This window comes from Physella acuta, unplaced genomic scaffold (assembly GCF_028476545.2).
Source record: "Physella acuta isolate Inbredline_101_S28 unplaced genomic scaffold, ASM2847654v3 ptg001799l, whole genome shotgun sequence".
Classification (NCBI taxonomy): domain Eukaryota; kingdom Metazoa; phylum Mollusca; class Gastropoda; family Physidae; genus Physella; species Physella acuta.
Genome location: NW_026733309.1, coordinates 16,219 through 37,847, shown reverse-complemented (window position 1 = coordinate 37,847; position 21,629 = coordinate 16,219). Strand labels below are relative to the sequence as shown.

General features: G+C 38.2%; 1 protein-coding gene across 2 annotated transcripts in view; it reads right to left on the bottom strand.

The window, feature by feature from the left end:
* The window catches only part of LOC131930556 (nitric oxide synthase), a 40,966-nt gene that overhangs the window by 5,916 nt on the left and 13,421 nt on the right, over nt 1–21,629 (bottom strand). For both annotated transcript variants that reach the window (XM_059287098.1, XM_059287097.1), the window contains exons 7-23: nt 20,605–20,744; nt 20,351–20,525; nt 9,729–9,830; nt 9,143–9,337; nt 8,636–8,733; nt 7,920–8,064; nt 7,418–7,522; nt 6,956–7,005; nt 6,433–6,573; nt 5,680–5,854; nt 5,284–5,428; nt 4,554–4,632; nt 3,131–3,324; nt 2,418–2,587; nt 1,906–2,116; nt 920–1,007; nt 286–419 (exon numbers count right to left, since the gene is read on the bottom strand). In XM_059287098.1, the coding sequence (XP_059143081.1) occupies nt 286–419; nt 920–1,007; nt 1,906–2,116; nt 2,418–2,587; nt 3,131–3,324; nt 4,554–4,632; nt 5,284–5,428; nt 5,680–5,854; nt 6,433–6,573; nt 6,956–7,005; nt 7,418–7,522; nt 7,920–8,064; nt 8,636–8,733; nt 9,143–9,337; nt 9,729–9,830; nt 20,351–20,525; nt 20,605–20,744 (2,347 nt within the window). The remainder of the gene's footprint in view (nt 1–285; nt 420–919; nt 1,008–1,905; nt 2,117–2,417; nt 2,588–3,130; nt 3,325–4,553; nt 4,633–5,283; nt 5,429–5,679; nt 5,855–6,432; nt 6,574–6,955; nt 7,006–7,417; nt 7,523–7,919; nt 8,065–8,635; nt 8,734–9,142; nt 9,338–9,728; nt 9,831–20,350; nt 20,526–20,604; nt 20,745–21,629) is intronic.

Below are 21,629 nucleotides of genomic sequence, written 5' to 3'. Positions count from 1 at the left end.
TATTCATAATGTATGACTTACGTGAAGTCACGCTATTCATAATGTATGACTTACGTGCAGTCACGCTATTCATAATGTATGACTTACGTGCAGTCACGCTATTCATAATGTATGACTTACGTGCAGTCACGCTATTCATAATGTATGACTTACGTGAAGTCACACTATTCATAATGTATGACTTACGTGAAGTCACACTATTCATAATGTATGACTTACGTGAAGGCACACTATTCATAATGTATGACTTACGTGAAGTCACACTATTCATAATGTATGACTTACGTGAAGGCACACTATTCATCTCTTTATCAATCATCCTCTGTTGCCAGAAAGATCTGAAGGGGGCAATGCCTGTCCCAGGGCCTATCATAAGGATAGGAAGGGCAGGATTTTCTGGCAAGTGGAAAGCAGGGGCTCTGAAAATAGAACATTGGACCATAAAAGTATGGACATTTGCTACAAGAATATTGTACCATAGAGTTACGGAAGTCTGCAAATAGTGTTTAGTTATAAGTAAAGTAAGACCTTTTGAAATCAAATTAAATGTGTAAATAGACATTTATTAGATGAAACAATGGACCATAAAATTATGGACATTTGCAAAAAGAATATTGTACCATAAAGTGACGGAAGTCTGCAAATAGTGTTTAGTTATAAGTAAAGTAAGACCTGTTGAAATCAAATTAAATGTGTAAGGAGCCATTATTGGAGGTGTACTGGAGTGTGTTTCTATGAACTGGACATAATAAAAACCAAGTTACTTGTCTCTAACCAACCCAAGGCAGGTACGTGTTATAGCTGAGTGGACTCAGCAAGGTCCTACAGACCCAAACGTATGAATCAAACCTGAGTTTCTTACCCAAACATATCAATGGTTAAATGTGGTTTCATTTTAAAAAAAGGAAGATGAACTTACGCTCTAACTAAACAAGGCACAACTGTACCGACTGGACATCTGTTCATCCAACCAGAACACACACCCTCATGGACTGGCCCAGCGCCATCTGGTGAAGAAAATGTCATGTCTTATTGCTCATACACATGTTTATACAATCTTTTGGGGGAATAGCACTGATGCGCTGTTATGACTTTCACAAATGTAAGTTTCAATTTCCAATAGTTAAGCCAATAGTCTAACTTGTATTCTATGGACCATAATAACAAGGATTTAGATTCACGGTGTATAATATTGATAATAGGAATGGTGACTAAAATATACTGGATCATGCAATACCTGATTAACATTGTGTCCTAAACTTGACCACACTGGTGATTTATATTTACCTTGTTCTTCTAAACTTGACAATAATTGCTATTCAGATTTACCTTGTGCCCTAAACTTGACCTCAGCAATGGTGATTTAGATTTACCTTGTGTCCTAAACTTGACCACAACAATGGTGGCTTACCTTGTGTCCTAAACTTGACCACAGTTATGGTGATTTACCTTGTGTCCTAAACTTGACCACAGCTATGGTGATTTACCTTGTGTCCTAAACTTGACCACAGCTATGGTGACTTACCTTGTGTCCTAAACTTGACCACAGCTATGGTGATTTACCTTGTGTCCTAAACTTGACCACAGCTATGGTGATTTACCTTGTGTCCTAAACTTGACCACAGCTAAGGTGATTTACCTTGTGTCCTAAACTTGACCACAGCTATGGTGATTTACCTTGTGTCCTAAACTTGACCACAGCTATGATGATTTACCTTGTGTCCTAAACTTGACCACAGCTATGGTGACTTACCTTGGGTCCTAAACTTGACCACAGCTATGGTGATTTACCTTGTGTCCTAAACTTGACCACAGCTATGGTGATTTACCTTGTGTCCTAAACTTGACCACAGCTATGGTGATTTACCTTGTGTCCTAAACTTGACCACAGCTATGGTGATTTACCTTGTGTCCTAAACTTGACCACAGCTATGGTGGCGTGGATCTCCCCCTGGTACATCAGCAGGGAGGAGCTGATGCTGTAGTAGCGCTGCTGTAGCAAGGGCAGCTGGGTCAGCAACAAAGATGGCGGCACTTTAAGTGAAGAGAACTGGTCCAAGACTTCCAGCAAGTTTGGGCTCAGGTCATACTTCCAGTCTTCATAGGCTTTGGAATCCTAAATTCGGATAGAAAACTTTTAATATCTGGAATTTTTGCTTTAAAAAATGGAATAATACTTCTCTTGTATTTCATAGTAGGCCTATTCAAAATATATGGGCCTAATTTATATAAATTACCCAAACACTTCATTCAGGATAAATTAGATTTTTATATAATACATATTTAGTTAAAATATTACATACTTTGACATACATAATTAATGCAGTTTGATTCTGCATATTGTAGGCTATTTTATGTTTTTTTATGAAAAAAAAAAGCATAACTGCTGTCATTTTAAAAGAAAAAAAGAATGTTACTGTGGCCAGATTTTCCAGCCTCTCCCTGTCAACATCTCTGGTTGCCTGTGTGGCCAACAGTTGAAGCAGTGACTGGGAGGGTGGGGTGGTGATGTCCAGGATGTAGGTGAAGGCAGACCTCATGCTACACACTGGCATCTTCTCAAACTCTGCCCAGGTCTTGCTCGTACCTGACACAGACAAAACATTTACACAGTTATCTCTAATTACCAGACCCATCTAACATGAAAAAAACGGATGGTATTTCACTTAAAGGTGGAATGGAAAAGCCTAGAGTGATACATTTGCTTGCTGTTAGGCTTAGCAAAAGCCACAACTACAGCTTGAATTGTAATGGGGATAGGTTAAACTATTATGGGTCTTAAACAATCATATACATTTGTGTCTATTCAGGCGTTGGGCGCTTTCGGACTAGAACCTATTCATGAAAATGACCTTCGGCAATCTTTGATAAAACACCCAGCTTCCTTTACAAATACAATTAGGTATACTGATATTAACCAATAATCTGTAAAAACTAAGTATGCCGTTATTGATCTAAACATATTATATACAGTCATTAAACAATACAAAACTTCAATAACAACTATGTATATTGGTTTTGACTTATACATGTTATAATGTTATTGAACAATACAGACATCAGCAAATACGTATACGAATATTGACCAGACTCTCTACAACAACTGACTATCCATACATACTAAACATACCTAAAGGAGTGACAACTTCATGCAGAAACTCTGTGCGTATAACTTGGTCAGGAGGGGGAGCATTGTGGAGCCTGGCCAGAATAGCATCCACCAGTTCTGGGGCATTAGCAGGAAAAATGCCAACATGGTCACCTGGTACATACAGCAGCTCAGAGGCACCTTGTGTGTTCAACTTTACTAGAATCGTCTGCCGGCTGGGAGGGATATATTAATTGTTGAAATAGGCTAATCTGTATCTATATATATAATTCTCTTCATGGAGACCATAGAAAACACCAAGCTGTAAGCGCGCCTAGCAGCCCCCTCTCTTCCTCTCTAGGCATATCCCTACCACCCCCACCCCCACATGCTGGTGAGCTGTGGTTCACGCTAAATGTTTACAATTGTAGAGCCGGGTTTAGTGACGACTATTAGGGGCAGATAATTTAGTTTGAAACGATTTTAAACTTAGGGGAGGTAACTAAGAGGAGGCTGCTTTCACTGGGGGGGGTGTAGGGAAAGGAGGGTGAATTAAAATCTAATGGAATAAAATAAAATAAAATATCCTAATCTTATTTTGTCAAGTATAGAATCAGCTCAACGTGATTTGTCAACTGGAAGCAAATTAAACAGTTGTGAAAATAGCCTTATCCTTCTGTAGCAATAGGCATGAAAAGTCTATGTAATCATACTACATTTTTGAACAAATCTGTAAAAAAATATGGCAAGCAATAAAATTATAATTAGATTTGTAAAAATTAAAGCCGTTTGGGAACCATTGGTTACATTCACTTTTATATTTTTTATAGATTATAAGTTGTTAAAAAGCCGTTTATAATTATTTTATCAATTCAAATATTTTCAAAAACTGCCCTCAACCTCTCCTTGAAGTCTACCAGAATGGCTAGGGAGAGTAAAACAATGAAAGTCACAACAATTGTTTTCCATGATAAAAATACACAATAGTGATCTATGGTGTATAGCATAGTATTGTATTTATATTAGATAATATAACATCCCCAATCACCACAACACCCTGACTATACTAATCAAAAAAATTTTTAAAAGTGTTGCTAAATTACTATTATATTACTAGTAATTATTTCTTTGACTATTTCTAGCCTAAATGAAACCGGAAGTAATTTTGTACTTATATTACACAAATGTTAAAAAACATTCAATTTTGGTTGAAAAATATGCTTTCTGGCAAGAAAAATTTGGAACCAGCTTTTAATATCTGTTTTATTACTAATTAACAGTTTTTAATAAGGCTGTCAACTGGCAGCCAATAAAACTAATGTTAAAATAGCCTTATCCCACTGTAGCAATTAATAGTTTCAATAGGCTTGCCCTCTGGCTGAAATGATAGTCACTGTGAAAGTGTCCTGATGTTAATAAATTGAAAGATGAATAATTATTAAATCAAATCTCATTTGGAACTTACTCAGAGTCTGAGGCCTGTAGCTGGATCCTTTCAGTCAATAAACAGGGAAGCACACGTTTGCTATGAACTTTAGATAGGGCTAGAAAAAAAATATAAAAAAAAGTATTTGTCATAGTTCAAGAAAAATAAAATAAACGAGCCGGCCCGCGGCATAGCATACGCCGCTATTTAGTTATTGTTTTTTTCTACTTTTCAGTAATTCAAAATTTGTGAATTCGACAGTACCAACGCTGCCACTGAAAATATTTCTTTAAAACACTATAAGTAGCTCGTTAAGGACCATAACCCCCCCCCCTTCCTTCCCCCCCCTACGTTTAAAATCGTTGGCTCTGCTTGTAAACATTTAGAGTGAACACAGCTCACAAAAACCATGTAGGGGTGGGGAGGTAGGGAGAGCGTTTGCAGCTTGTTTTCTAACGGCTCGAAGAGGAGAATTATATATATAGATATTATACATTTTAATTTTAACAAAAATAAAATAAATATTTTACATTTAAATTTTAACAAAAATAAAATAAACATACATTTTAATTTTAACAAAAATAAAATGTTTAGTTAATATTAATTTTAATTCAACTAACAACTTATCTAAATTATGTTAATTTTAATACATTGTTGTGGATGGGTGATTAACAAAAGATAATTTTTAAATAATAAAATTAAATTGTACCTTCACACATACATTGCTTTGCAAATGTGATAATTTCAAATGAGGAAGATAAAACCGTACCTTCACACATGTCCGGTTCCTTGCCACTGTCCACTGGTGTAATCCTAAACCTGTTGGGCAGCCAGCTGTGGTCACTGTTGTTTAGTGCACCTGTGGCTTCACTGATGTTCACATCATCACCCAGACAGAATGTGTCGCATGCAGCCTAGAGTAATTATGTTAATTTGAATGGGGCTCAAGTAGAAATGCAATGAAATTACATTTTTTGACGCATTGTATTAGTTTGGCTTACAAGTCTATAGTCTTAATTTTAAAATTAATAAAAATGCAAGACATGCTAAAATAATGCTCATTTTCTTTTGAAAGATATAAATAGCCTTAGAAAAACTGTTTTAAATTATAATTTGCTTGTTATTTATAAATCTAAAATTGTATAACATGGGAAATAACTCTTACCTTAAAAACTCCCTCAGCCCAAGTCCTAAAACTCTGTTCTTGACCACAGAGTTCATCCCCTTCTCCAACTGGAAAAATTCTCTCAGCCCCCAAATCATGGAGTGTGTTGTCAATGTAGTGGCCAAAAGCAGCAAAATGTGGATAAGCCTTAGACCCCAAAGCAAAAACTGAATATCTGTAGAAATCGGTAAGAATTTGTACCAAAAACAACAAACTATTTGTTTATTTAATCTGTAATGACAGCTAATTTCTAATGCAAGGTAGTGGAGATTAAAAACCCATGTGAAATAATAAATGGAATTTGGTTTGATAAATGATAAACAAAAATTATATTATCAGTCGACAGTTAAAGAAAAAAAAAAGCATTTAAAAATCAAAGATTATTTTTCTTCAACTATAGAAAAAAAACATAAATCTTAATTTACTCCCCTCATTTATTAGTAATAAGCTCTAAATCCAGATACAAAGAGTTGCAGCATTGTCATCTACACATACCCCTCAAGTTGCTCATACAATGAAACGCCACCCCCGCCCTCCCAAATATCCTTCGATGAAACCAAAAAATATTAAGTTTACATAGAAAATATATACTCAAAATCACTCTTTAATATAATGGTCTGCTTGTTGAAAAATCTAATCAGTAAACCAACTTTTCTGTGCAAACAGATAGACAAATTCTGATACATCAGAACAGCCAACAGTAAAATCTTAAAGCTCAGAGATGATAGTTTTCACACACACACAAAGAGTTACCTAACATTGCCCAGTGGCCCAGTGACCATAGCAAGAGAATCTGCAGCGCTATTTAAATCTTCACTGTCCAGTCTGACCTCTTTCTCACTGGAGATGCTCATTCTAACGTATGAAGAATGTGACCTGGTCCCATTTATGTCTCTGGAAAATTGACATACAAATAATGAATTTACCGAAATCAGTCAGTTCTATAAATTATGTTAATATTTTTAAAATTAAAAAAAAAATTGAATTAACTACACTTTATATTTCATTAGCATATGGTTTCATAACTTTCAATACATTGTTTCAATACAATATGAATAGATAAATTATAGTTCATTAATGCTATTTTTTTTTATTACAAGGTAATTATTTCCTGGTTATTTATTTTTTAAATATATTTTTCTCTGAACCAGATACTGAACAAGCACAATAACAGTAGGGAGTATATGTAAAAATCAGGAACAAAAAATTATTTACCAAATAGCCAAAGTGTAAAGGGAAAAAATGTAATTCACTTGAGTATGTTAAATGTTCTTACCCATTCATGGTCTCTGCTGGCTTCATTTCATACAAACTTTTAGCAAACGCCTGCATTTTTAATAATACAAAACATGTCAGCAAATAGATCAAACAAATTTAATAAAAAAAATTTTAAGTTATGGAACAAATGTAATGTTTTATTAGAAATAAAATTGTAAACTTAACCTTTATCAACAAAGAAATTAAGGGAAATAATTTTTTTTTCACAGCAACATTAATTATCTGCCTTGGATTGAGTCTAAGTGTGCCATTATCAGTTAATATTCAATAAAATGTAAAATCGTGTTTTGTATTTGTGTAAAATTTACACAAATCACATAACACAAATCTTTTTTTATATATCTTTATATATAGAGAGAGATTTTATTTTATTTAAAAATTTAATTTTTTTTTTTAAACTTATATAACTTTAGCAAGCCTTATACAATAAAAAACTAAGTGAGTAGAAAAAAATTCTCACCTCCCCATTCTCAGGAGGATCCCCGTTACCAAATGTACTGGAGATGACAATCACTAAGGACTCATGTTCCAGAGAGTTCACATCATAATCCTCCATACAAAGTACCTGGAATCACAAGAACAAATACCAAGCTAATACTGCATCGAAATGTGTTTAGCATCATTGCAATTCGTGTTAGCTAACTATGAGCTGTGACTCCTAACTTATCCAAGTATAGGCATAGTGACATACGGCACAGTCTGTTTATATCAGTGTAAAAAAAATGTAAATAAATAAAACATTTCAAATTCATTAAATCATAATTTCTACAGAAAATAAAATGTACTCAAAAACAAAATTTATACTAAGTTGGAAATTCCATCAGTAAGTTTACACTAAGCTCTTAATATTTTTATTCAGCCTAATGTCTTTACTCAACCTGCATTCAAATTTCAGAAGTTTTATGAGAAAATAAATATTTTATCATACGCCTTAAGACACCAAAAAAAAAATATTAGTGTACCTTAGCATCAAATGCATGTTTGAATATTTCTCCCAATGTGTTGGCAAATCTCTCAGATTTTCCAGTTTCTGTGGCAAACAGAATGGTGCACTTGACACGTCTTGCTAGAGCTTTGCCCATTAGTTTAGCGGAAAACTTGACAGCTCTGGAGATGACAGTGATGTTGGCGAGTTAGTAACAAAATACCATAAAAGTAGTATATTAATAAACTGGCAAGACTAAAAAGTAATATTTTATCAAATAAATTTTAAGAAATACAAGTAAGCCTACAAAACTTTTGCATTATTTGTATGCAAGTTTAAAATAATTTATGATTGATGTATGCAGCTCCATAAAAATTCTCTTCATATTTTGTTACCTGCTTTTTAATCAATTTTAATTAAATAATACTGGTTTCATGGACATTCTTCTATTTTTGTTCTGTATTTTGACACATTTACTTTTATTTAATAAATATCTTCATTCAAATTAACATACATGTGATAGGGCCTACATATTTAAAAATGAATATAATTCAATGTGATACACAATATTTGTGAATTGTAATAAACACAATTGTTTATATTTTAAAAAACTTGTTTTTAATTTTAACAAATTTAATTTTAATTAATATATGGGTTTAGATTTGTGCAAATATTACTCCTAATTTTAATAATTTATATTTATTTATTAACACATGGGCTTATCTTTGTTTATCTAGGCTTATATTTCTCTACCTTGCCAGTTCTTTAAATCCAAATCTCCTCTTGGGCTTGTCAGTAGATTTTGGCTTGTCTCTGTCTTTCTTCCAGACATGCGTCTTCCACGCTTCTTCCTATATGCAACAGAGAAATACAAAAGTAAATACGCAAAAAAAAACATCTTAACTCTCATACAAAGAATATGTATAGGCTTTTATATATATATATATATATATATATATATATATATATATATATATATATATATATATATATATATATATATATATATTATATATATATATAAATTATAATATATTACAATAATGATTGTTAAGTATTTATTCGATTACTACAATACTAAAAATGAAAATTATCGGACAGAAATCTTAGTTTCCAGGTCCTGAGTCTGAGGTTATCTAAAAATAAAATTTATAGGCCCACAACTTTCCCTCCTTACATGTCAAGACTGTCTAACATTTTTATCCCTGTACTAAAATCAACATCTCCTTTACCTGATACTGAAATCAACATCTCCTTTACCTGATACTCATAAGAAGGTTTCAGCTTGTACAGCAACATCTCCTGGTGAAAAACTTCCATGATACACCCACTCATGGGAGGGACGACCCAGACCCAGTCACTGGGGCAACCGCCTCGAAGTTTGTGTTCGTTCTCCATGTGTTTCATGAAGGACTCGCTGGCTGCATGGTGGTCAGTGATGGTCACTCCACTTGTCTGAAACAGATACATAAATTGAGTTTAAAATTTTGGAAAAGTAATTGCAGTTTTGTTCCCATAGTGATCAGAATAGATAGTTACTATTGACATTTAGATAGAAAAAATAACTGTCTGCATTTATGATACTGTATCCTTTCCTTTCAATACTATCGTACAGTACTAGGTTATCTCAGCACTTCTGGTACTGTGGTATATTGTCTGTACTAAGGTACTATACTGCACTTAATACTTTGGTACTGCTATTATTTTCTGTCTACACATTGGTACTGTAATCGTATCCCCGCTGTACTATGGTAAGGTACTACTACTAATATCAGTATGAGTACTATATCCATCCTGCCTAGACTATAGTAATCCCACTAAATCATGAAGTGGACAAGATATTGACCTGAAAGCTGTACAGCACAGCCAGATTGACCTCTACTAGAGCCCTGTCCTTCCACAGAGATGAAGACTTCTTTGTGTCCAAGCCCATTTTAGTGGCCACAGTCTGAAAAATAAAAATATGTTTAAGTCCATTAAACGCAAAATTGAAATGTGGGGGCAGGATATAAGAAAGTGAACCTTTAAAAAATAAGGGTAATAGTAAATTCTTGTTATGGGAGGAAAAGTTGACATAAGAGACAGTGAAAAATACTATAGTCTAAAACATTCAGTGGAGTGACGTACATAAAGCTAAATCTACACCACAACGTTTTTAAAAAAAAATTATTACAAACTAACTAATTTGGAACACACCCTAGATCTAGAAGACTTCAATTTAATATTGATATTGTCTCTTATTTAAATTAGGCCTAGATCTAGATCTAGATCTAGGGGCCTAATAGTTGTTTTTTTAATAGTTCGTGTGAAGAGTGATGAAGGGTAAAAAATAGAAAAAATTAGTAAAAATTATTATTAGGCCTAACTAAGCCCTAAATTATTAAATAAATTACTATCTAAGACTTAATAGTAGGCATTTTGATAAAATTTCATAATGAGTAGATCTAGGCCTATTATAGTATTTTAGTATTTAATAAAAAACAAAATTTTATATTTGGTTCAAAATCAAAGCAAAGGTACATGACAGTCTTCAGTCTTCACTTAATTGTAATTAAATAAAGTTTTGTTGAGTTTAATAATGCGCTATACCTTTGGAAACCCATAATAACCTGTGTCTAGCTTTGGCGTTGAAATAACACAGCAAAAATTGGTCTAAGATCTAGATCTATTCTAGATTTCTAGATCTAGATCTAGATCTAGATTTAGTATTTCAATTTGTCAAAGTTGCTACACCTAAGATAAACCACTCTTCCAATGATCCTGCTGAATGTCAACATTAATCAGAGTTATGTCCCTTACATCGTTAGCGCAGTGAAACCTCCCTACGTTTAACAGTTTACTAACCATTCTAAACGAAAAAAGCTTAATTAATTGATCAGAATATAGAACCATTTATATTGCTGCCAGTTTTACTGTATTTTTATTTTTACCTATCGCGTATTTTAAGGCACTTTTAGTAATCCCCGATTTTTAACAAGGAAAGAAAAGAAACTTATTTTGCCGCTCTCGCAGGGTTTTTTAATAGCTAAATTTAGTACCGTTGATGATATTGTTTAGCCTGATATTTTTGAAGGGACCGTGCGCAAATTTTGTAATAAGAAGTGGATAAGATGGTGGTTAAATTCGTTCCGTTATTGTATTTTTTATTGGGATGGTGGAGCAGTTTTGTAGATATAGACCAGCCTACATTGATTTTGATTTAATTTTTTGTAATTCTTTTTTTGTTATCTAAGTTGTTAGATGATTGAGCTGACACTTAGTTCTTTTTTTCTCTTATTTTAGGTAAGTTTAACTCTTTACAGCCATCTCTAAAGAAGATTTAACACGATAGTTTCTCTTTAATTCTTGTACGAATAAAGTAGTTAGCGCTTTTTGAAATATTATGAGAATGGGCGAGTCAAGAACTTAATACGTTTTTTCCCCTCTAAAATTATCAGACCCCTTCCCACAATCACCCAAATCCCCCCCCCCCCCCTAGCCTCATCCCTATTTTTGTGCTCTGTAGTATCTGTTCATTACAAACATTGTAAACTTAAAGTGATACGGGAGATATAGCAATGTCATAACGTAACATGGGGAAGGGATGGATCAAGTGCACGACCCCAATTAAAGTAACAGTTTAATTAAAGACGGTTTAATTAAAACATTTCTGATTTCTCCAACTTAATCGAGTTTGGTAGCTATTAGATCTATACTTCAATATTTTAAAAGGCATACCTAAAATAGAATCCGTTGAACTACAATTAAAGTATTTAGTAATCAAACCATTAAGTAATCTTAAATATATTCCTTTTATAAAACATTCAATCAATAATGACAGCAGAGTCGTTTGTAACTTTTACTTTTAGACAGACGAAATTTCCAATTAGGCAATACGGAGCGATACACTCATAGTATAAACTATCAGTAGTGGCCAGATTTTTTAAGCGTGTCAAGCTTTCATTGAAGGATCAAAGGGAAATAAAAGAGAATGTAATTTCAAGAGGGCTTTGTTTTGTGCGGTGGGTCCGTTTCACTCTGACAATCGATACCACCGTTTTGAATCGAATCTAATGCGTTTTAACCCAGCACTAATTAATGAGTGCATTAAGGTTTTCAATAACTATTAAACCTTAATGAAAGTTCCATAATACAGCCCTATATTTCGGCCAGCGTTACGTTCAATAACCTTTTCGGGGGGGGGGGGGGGGGGGAGGGGGAGAGGAAAAGGGGGGCGGGGCGCAGCTTCTCAGAAAAACTCGCGGTCATTTTTGAGTCGCACCGACAGTTTTCCCATAAGGCCTAGCAATTTACAGAGGTGCATGCAAAAAATTAGTCAGACGTACAGACGGTAAGTATCCTAAAATCTGTGTTGAAATTACCCTCTGTTTTTGACATAAATTACAAAGGTTATATAGGGAAAAAACGACTGGTCAGTTTTGACCACTTTAAAGAGTTTTCCCAGATATGGCGAATGTTTTTCGGACAGCCATAAGCGTTTTTCTACGACCTCACAAAATATCATGGAGGTCGTTCGGCTAAATGTTTTTTTTTCGATATATAGCTCATATAAGGCGCCGGTCAGACGAGGTCAGTTTTGACACCCTCACCGTGGACTTTGCGGCCGATCGGTACCATCCCCAATGTTCTGTTGACCCGAGGTAGGAGCCTGCCAAATTTGAAGAGCCTGCGGCGCCGGGAATTGCCCTATGGGTACCCAACCGCTTTTCTTTACATATATAGATATATATACTAAAAGGATTTTAAACAATTTATAGTAGAGATTAAATACAACGGCATTGCAAACAAATTACTATAGAGACTAGACCTAACGGTGTTTAAAACAATTTATGGTAGAGATTAGACATAACAGCTTTTACAAGAAATTTGGTTAAGAGATTAGCAGCGTTTAAAATAACTTGGGTTAGAGATTTTCTTTTTTTTTTAATATCAGTCCAATTTCGGGTTTCTATTTTTAGCCGCTATCGAGCGCCACTCCATCTGTTGATTCAAGAATTGCTCTGGTCACGTGGTATAATGAGCCTGGTACCATTTCAACGCTGGCGACTGTTGTTTTCATTACTAGCCCGTCAAGATAAGCGGCCATATATTTTTTTACCCCGGGTGGCTAAGGTACTGTAAACATTGAAGGGAGGGGGAGGTTTGAGAAAACAAAGGCTTTGGGTATCAAATACCCGTAAAGTGCCCCCCCCCCCCCCTTTACACTAACAGAAGGAGACGCAGTCGCCATTGTTTGTAAAGTCCGGCGCCACTTTTTAATACGTTTACAGAAATGTCGTAAATTACCATCGGCGCGTTTTTGTTATCTGGCACGTCTAATAATAATTGCGGGAAAATCCGTTTTTCTTCTGTTCTAACAAACTTTAAAATGTTACAGATGTCATTGATAAAGGAATATATTTTTTAATGTATCGTGTAAAGCAGGGGTCTCCAAACTACGGCCCGCGGGCCGGATGCGGCCGGCGAAGTCCTCTCATCCGGCCCGCGGAGATTTTTTTGTCCAAAGAAAAAATCGTTTGTTGGTGATGGCTGAGGAACTTTGGCCAGAAAAATCAAAGACACACCTGGAAGAAACTGGCCCCCGAACTGAAATTTGATAGTTAACGCGGCCCTCGGACTAAAAAGTTTGGAGACCCCTGGTGTAAAGCAATGATATCAAACTACAGCTCTAAAAAATGACAGTTTAAAAAAAAAATCAACTCTCTGGGGGGGGGGGGGGGGGGGAGAGAAGGTAAAACCCCCTCCCGAAAGCAAGTCCATCCCCACCCCCCCACCCCTCAAAGGAAATCGAAATTTATCGAAAATGTTTACTTTTACCACCGGAAACTTAAGTCCGCCCACCCCCCTCCCCCGCAAGTACCAACTTGCCTCTCCATTCCCCCCCCCCCCCCCCACCACCACCCCACTGTGTCAAACGTGCGCACAAGACTAACAAAGAAATAAATTCGTATTTGAAAATGTAAGCGAAGAAAGTTTTTTGCGATTAGCCCTAATCAATAGGTCGATTGGTAATTAACGCGGCGCTAATCACTTCCGTTTTAGTCTGACGTACGACAGTCAAGGGCAATAACCGAGTCCCGTGGCTTGACTTGTTCATGTAAATATTGATACACCACTTCTGGTGCTAGGATTTATAAATCACGTGACAAAACAAGACGCCATTTTGTTTTTTTTTAAAAAAAGGTAAATTAATTGTAGAAAAAGTAACGATAGTGTGGGTAGTGGGTGGAGATTTTATATTAGAAACAGTATGACTGATACTGCCTTCAGGTTGGAGTGGGGGGGGGGGGGGTCTAATTTCATTACATAATTACCTTACATAGCTACTGCAAACCATATGTTGATAGAAGTATTGGGTAAAATAGTTGAGCAAAAATTAGTCCAATCAAATGCTAAAAAAGCCTGTGTTTGTATTTTTAAATTTTTATTTAATTAAACAAAAGTATGTTCTAAAATTATTTTGTGATGTATGTTGTATCGATAAGGGGGTCGGTCTCGTAAGGTATATGCAGGTTTAGCCCCCTCCTCCCTCTCAGTTTATATTTTGTAAATTAGTAGCAGGTTTAAACCCCCCCCCCCCCCCCCCCCCAAAAAAAAAAAAAAAAAAAAAAAAACTCTAGGGCTGAAACAGCTTATGTTGCTAAAACGTTAAAATGAATATTCAATAGGGTATGGGGTGTGTGGGGGTTGGGAGGGGGGGGGGGGGTAAGAGAAAGTTATCAGTTTAGAAAGAAATTATTAAACCGAAACTAAAAAGAAAAAAGAAAAAAACTACACGGCTGAAAGAGAAATTCATGATGAAGGTTCTACTGGAAAGATTAAAGAGTTTCTAACTTAATTCTTAATGGTTGTAGAGCTAGCTACGTCTTTACGGCCCTTACAAAACCATTCAACAGATACATTTGGCTAAGGTAACTACGGCACGGCGAGGTTGTGTGGTACAACCCTCTATTACAAATCTAAAGGTCTTGAGTTCAGATCAATGACTTTGAGACGTAGGGTATTCACCCAGCTCTAATAGGTACCTGACTGAAATCGGGGGAAAGTATAGACGGGGGGCCATTGAGATTATCAAGAGCCTAGGTCAGAGAAACAGATGAGCTCTACTTTATCTGCCCCATTGTCTTAAAAATATGGCCAGTTATTAGCCCTATTTATAGATAGCATTGCTTCATCCCACAAGCTGACCTCTACAATTTATTTATTTATTTATTTATTTATTTATTTATTTATTTTTTTTTTTTTATTTTTTTTTTTTACTTTTGATATTGGCGCGTAGATTTAGATGTATCAAAACTTTTGAGATTTAAAACTATGAAACTAAAATTGAACAGCATCTAAGTCTCTACGGCTAGATGTCCGAGATTGGTCGCACCTGGAAAAACGCGCCTGGCGAGTTCACGGCCAATGACGTCATTAGGGTACCCAATCGGCTGGGTCTGGAATCGTGACCAAAAGGCGGCTGACGGTCGCTGGCAGCAGACGTCGGATTTACAGCCGTGACGGTTGGATCAAAGTTCTAGAGGGGGGGGGGGGGATAATGGGCGGGGTTGTGGCAGGGGACAGAAGGGGTTCTGTTAGGGGACATGAGGGGTTGTACTAGGGGACAGAAGGAGTTCTGGTAGGGGGGACAGAAGGGGTTCTGTTAGGGGACATGAGGGGTTGTACTAGGGGACAGAAGGAGTTCTGGTAGGGGGGACAGAAGGGGTTCTGTTAGGGGACATGAGGGGTTGTACTAGGGGACAGAAGGGGTTCTGTTAGGGGACATGAGGGGTTGTACTAGGGGACAGAAGGAGTTCTGGTAGGGGGGACAGAAGGGGTTCTGTTAGGGGACATGAGGGGTTGTACTAGGGGACAGAAGGGGTTCTGGTAGGGGAAACAGAAGGGGCTCTGTTAGGGGACATGAGGGGTTGTACTAGGGGACAGAAGGAGTTCTGGTAGGGGGGACAGAAGGGGTTCTGTTAGGGGACATGAGGGGTTCTGGTAGGGGACATGAGGGGTTGTACTAGGGGACAGAAGGAGTTCTGGTAGGGGGGACAGAAGGGGTTCTGTTAGGGGACATGAGGGGTTGTACTAGGGGACAGAAGGAGTTCTGGTAGGGGGGACAGAAGGGGTTCTGTTAGGGGACATGAGGGGTTGTACTAGGGGACAGAAGGAGTTCTGGTAGGGGGGACAGAAGGGGTTCTGGTAGGGGACATGAGGGGTTGTACTAGGGGACAGAAGGAGTTCTGGTAGGGGGGACAGAAGGGGTTCTGTTAGGGGACATGAGGGGTTGTACTAGGGGACAGAAGGGGTTCTGGTAGGGGACATGAGGTGTTGTACTAGGGGACAGAAGGAGTTCTGGTAGGGGGGACAGAAGGGGTTCTGGTAGGGGACATGAGGGGTTGTACTAGGGGACAGAAGGAGTTCTGGTAGGGGGGACAGAAGGGGTTCTGTTAGGGGACATGAGGGGTTGTACTAGGGGACAGAAGGGGTTCTGGTAGGGGACATGAGGGGTTGTACTAGGGGACAGAAGGAGTTCTGGTAGGGGGGACAGAAGGGGTTCTGTTAGGGGACATGAGGGGTTGTACTAGGGGACAGAAGGAGTTCTGGTAGGGGGGACAGAAGGGGTTCTGTTAGGGGACATGAGGGGTTGTACTAGGGGACAGAAGGAGTTCTGGTAGGGGGGACAGAAGGGGTTCTGTTAGGGGACATGAGGGGTTGTACTAGGGGACAGAAGGGGTTCTGTTAGGGGACATGAGGGGTTGTACTAGGGGACAGAAGGGGTTCTGGTAGGGGACATGAGGGGTTGTACTAGGGGACAGAAGGAGTTCTGGTAGGGGGGACAGAAGGGGTTCTGTTAGGGGACATGAGGGGTTGTACTAGGGGACAGAAGGAGTTCTGGTAGGGGGGACAGAAGGGGTTCTGTTAGGGGACATGAGGGGTTGTACTAGGGGACAGAAGGGGTTCTGGTAGGGGACATGAGGGGTTGTACTAGGGGACAGAAGGAGTTCTGGTAGGGGGGGGACAGAAGGGGTTCTGTTAGGGGACATGAGGGGTTGTACTAGGGGACAGAAGGAGTTCTGGTAGGGGGGGACAGAAGGGGTTCTGTTATGGGACATGAGGGGTTGTACTAGGGGACAGAAGGAGTTCTGGTAGGGGGGACAGAAGGGGTTCTGTTAGGGGACATGAGGGGTTGTACTAGGGGACAGAAGGGGTTCTGTTAGGGGGGACAGAAGGGGTTCTGTTAGGGGACATGAGGGGTTGTACTAGGGGACAGAAGGAGTTCTGGTAGGGGACATGAGGGGTTGTACTAGGGGACAGAAGGGAAATGAGGGGTTGTGGTAGGGGAGAGGAGGGTTTCGAGTAGGGGACATGAGGTGTTGTGGAAGGGGTTCTGGCAGAGATTGGTTATTGTTCTGTTGGTGACGGCCTTAAAACCGCTTTCACACATTTACATAAAAAAAAAATCGAGTGTTTATCTACGAAAATGACTCAATGTTGCTCTGATTGATAGGGTATCGGGTTCAGTATACTCAAGTTTTAAGCTAAGAAAAATCCGAATTATCCTGACTATATTTCATGTCGCTAACAACATTCGTCGAGAGTACTAGGCTATACAGCACAAAGAACAGAAACACTACAATGGATGGTTGTGATTTAATTAGAAAATTACGTTAGCGTCCATTATTGTACTGAATATTTTAACCAACATTGACGGCAGTTTTAGCCGAATATGGTGCTCAAATTTTCACGCATAAATTTTCAGTTGGGTGATAATTATCTACTTACTGCGGTACTGTGAGGACTAATCTGATTCCATTATGACCTCATTGAGACTTTAGCAGTAATTAAAGTTGGCATTTTGGTAGGCACAGCTACGGTAGCGACACCAATTAAAAAACTAGCTTAATTGGTGCCAGTACAGTTTCGTTAATTGCTGGGTGATCCGTAAGTGGAGGGGGGAAAAGGGGGGGGGGGGGGGGGGGGGGGGGTTACCGAATTTTCGCCGATTTACGGAAACATGAGTTCAACGTGTAGTGTTTCAGCTTATGTCCCCATATCATTTACTCAAACACCATTTATTTTCATTGCAACATATTTTCTAATATTTTTTTCTTATTTAGCACACTAAAGACAATTTCAATTTTTTTTTATTCCGAAAAATTGATTTCGTCTTGGAAAACGAAAATTGATTTGATGAGCTGGATATGAGTTGCGGAATGCGCACATCGATACTGGACAAGTACTCGCCATATTGAAGTAATCGACTTGACCCACAAGTAGTCAGACTGCTCATGGCTTTAAAGGGGTAACGAACGTGCCGCTTGCGGTATCCAGTGCCCCGGGATCGATACCTAAATCCACATGCGCTATTCGATTACTTCGGAATGGAACAGACACTTTAGCGCCATCTAGGATGTTATTTACAGTCACGTGATAATATGAGATGGGTCGAACGTAAACATTTATAGGAGTACAAATATAGATTTAGAATCTTTGAGCAATTTCTGTAATGTTTAATGTTAAAGTAGATATCAAGAGGCGTTGTTAAGCGAGCGTTGTTACTGAAAATAACAATACTGGCAAAAGTGTTATTTCAATGCTGCTTCCGCGTCCAAATACCACTCTGTCAGTATCGATAGAGTCATAGCAGTAATAACGGATATAGTAGTTCCCTCAGGTGATAATGTTCATGTATATTACACAAGGAGGGTAGGGGTGCATTCGCATTTTGTTGTATAGCGTTAACAGTGTTTCTTCCAGACTTTTTTCTCCGGGGGGGGGGGGGGGCACTTGATATTTTCGGGGGGGGGGGGGGGGGGGAAGGGGCGGTCAAGATTTTCCGGGGGGGGGGGGCGGACACTAGTAAAAGTATATGTTTACTATATAAATTCCATCTCGTTGGGGGGAGTTAGACTATTTTCAGAGGGGGGGGGGGGGGGGGCGATGTCCCCCCCCCCCCCCCCCCCCCGCCCCGAAGAGGTGCCTGGAAGAAACTCTAAGCGTTAAATTGTGTAAAGGGTGTGGTATAATAAAAGTTGAATTGATGGCACATTTGGTCTTTCAATTCATAATAAAGCTTTTATAGCTCTTTCTAAAAAAAAAGAAAAAAGAACGCTTTCAAAGATGAAGGATCATACGACAGGTGAAGCTACCTCGGCTTATGAAGGAAAAGTGCAGTCAGCACGATGCCCAGCCGCCTTTACTTTCTTTATGTGAGTCAGGTACCCATCAGAACTGAATGGATTCAGGGAAGTACCGGGATCCGAACTCAGGACTTTCGGGTTATTAGGCGTACGCTCTACCACCCGACTAGCCCTTCCGTTATTATTTCAAACGAACATGAAAATGCGAGATCCGAACTCAAGACCCCCGGACTACCATTCTTGTGCGCTACTATCCGGGACGGATTCACGGGTAGTCTACGGGGAAAATTAGATGATATAAGACCTAGTGGTCTAGGGAAGCAAAACGTAAAAAAGTCTAGGTCTAGTTTTAGAGTTACGTACGTGCATCTTCTTTTTCTTCGTTCTTAATTTAAGTGTTGGAAGGGATCCCCTCCAACACAATTAAGTATACGTGTCAACTGGTTATGCGCCATTGAGGGCCATTGACTTCGATTTCGGCCTGCTTTTCTTTTTGAATAGCCTTTATCCAACCAACAACAAACTACAAGGCAGCAGTTGTTTGATTTTGGAGTTGTCTCTCCTAGAAAAGTGTCTGTCCCCAGCTAACGAGCCTCATCTGCCTGAGGGTTCGAACTCGACTTTTCAGTTTTGCAACCACGAGCTTTACCAACTCGACCCCTACGTACGCGCATGATTATCGGCAAAATGAAGACACTAATACTGTAGTCCTTAATAAAAGCTTACCTGATATCTTGTATATACACTAGTATAGCTAAACTTATGGTTTAATTGTAAGTACAAGTAGGGGGGGGGGAGGGGAGGTCAGACCAAGTCAGACCAAATCGATAGCAACGCAGGCTTAGTTTCGAATCCTAACATAGGGAACTCTTCCAACAAAGCGCACAAGAAAAAGTTACCTCCATAACTCTTCCAACAAAGCGCACAAGAAAAAGTTACCTCCATAACTCTTCCAACAAAGCGCACAAGAAAAAGTTACCTCCATAACTCTTCCAACAAAGCGCACAAGAAAAAGTTACCTCCATAACTCTTCCAACAAAGCGCACAAGAAAAAGTTACCTCCATAACTCTTCCAACAAAGCGCACAAGAAAAAGTTACCTCCATAACTCTTCCAACAAAGCGCACAAGAAAAAGTTACCTCCATAACTCTTCCAACAAAGCGCACAAGAAAAAGTTACCTCCATAACTCTTCCAACAAAGCGCACAAGAAAAAGTTACCTCCATAACTCTTCTAACAAAGCGCACAAGAAAAAGTTACCTCCATAACTCTTCCAACAAAGCGCACAAGAAAAAGTTACCTCCATAACTCTTCCAACAAAGCACACAAGAAAAAGCTACCTCCATAATGTTGTATCTGTTGCTGTCGCAGAAATCGCGGGCTCCAATTTCCGTGCCCATGTACCAGCCGTTAAACGGGCATGCCGGGAATTCCAGACCTCCACAGTCAAACAGCATGGCTGAAACAGCGGGTAAGGCGTACCACTTGAGCCCGAGGTCAGCAAACCATGGGTACCTGGCATAAATTGGGAAGATGTATTAACAGTATTCGCCAGCTGATAAGAGGGTAGCATGAAAGAGACCACGAAACTTACTTTGGATGGCGGATGTTCACTTCTAACACAAGCTCGGGGGGAATCTCGAACCACTCGGGATCCGAACCCGCGGCAGACAGGACCAAGGGGAGAATATCAAACATTCCGTACTTGGGCTTCCATCCCAGCTTCACACATTGCTGGAACAACACACGATATAAAACACATATAACTACTTTACTCAAATGGGACAACTTCATCGCCTATTTTAAAAATATACTTCAAAACAACCGTAAATAAACCGGGAGTGATCTCCCCTAAACTTTCTCGAATATTCTTATATAAAATAACAGGGGATGGGAACTCGGGCTATAGACATGATTTTTAATCCATTTTAAATACTTAAAGTTTTAAAAATAGAATAAAATCTCGTAGACAAATTAATTGCACACCAAGTGAACGCGAAATAAAAAAGCGCATAATAGTGCGCAATATTATTATTACTTTTAAAATTTACATTAGTTTTTTGAGAAATCGGAAGTAGCGTAAAGTACTACTTCCAGTCAACGGAAATGACTCAAAATTTAATAGAAGGTAGAGAATTAGATCTTTTACTTACGTATGAAATTTCATTTATCTATCTGAAATAGTACTCAAGTTATAGGCTTTTGAAAAATTCAAAGTAGGAAAAGTACCACTTCCGGTTATCGGAAATCGCTCAAAAGTTGATACGGATCTACGATTTTGATTAAATACTTATATATGAAATTTCATCAACCTAGCTGTAACGGTACTCAAGTTATCGTGTTTACACACGGACACACACACACACACACACACAGACACACAGACATACGGACAAGATTGCAAAATTATGTTTTTCCGTATCAGTGAGATGCAAAACGTCGAGATTTGCAAAAATCTCGATTTTTTTTTTGCACGATTACAAGACTTTCTCTATACTTCGTATATACGAGAAAGTAAAAAAAATATGTAAAAACCATTTATAAAGGTTTATTATATTTGTTTTATGTTCTACTTTTTAGTTATTCCTAATTTATGAAGTCAACACGACTAAAAATATT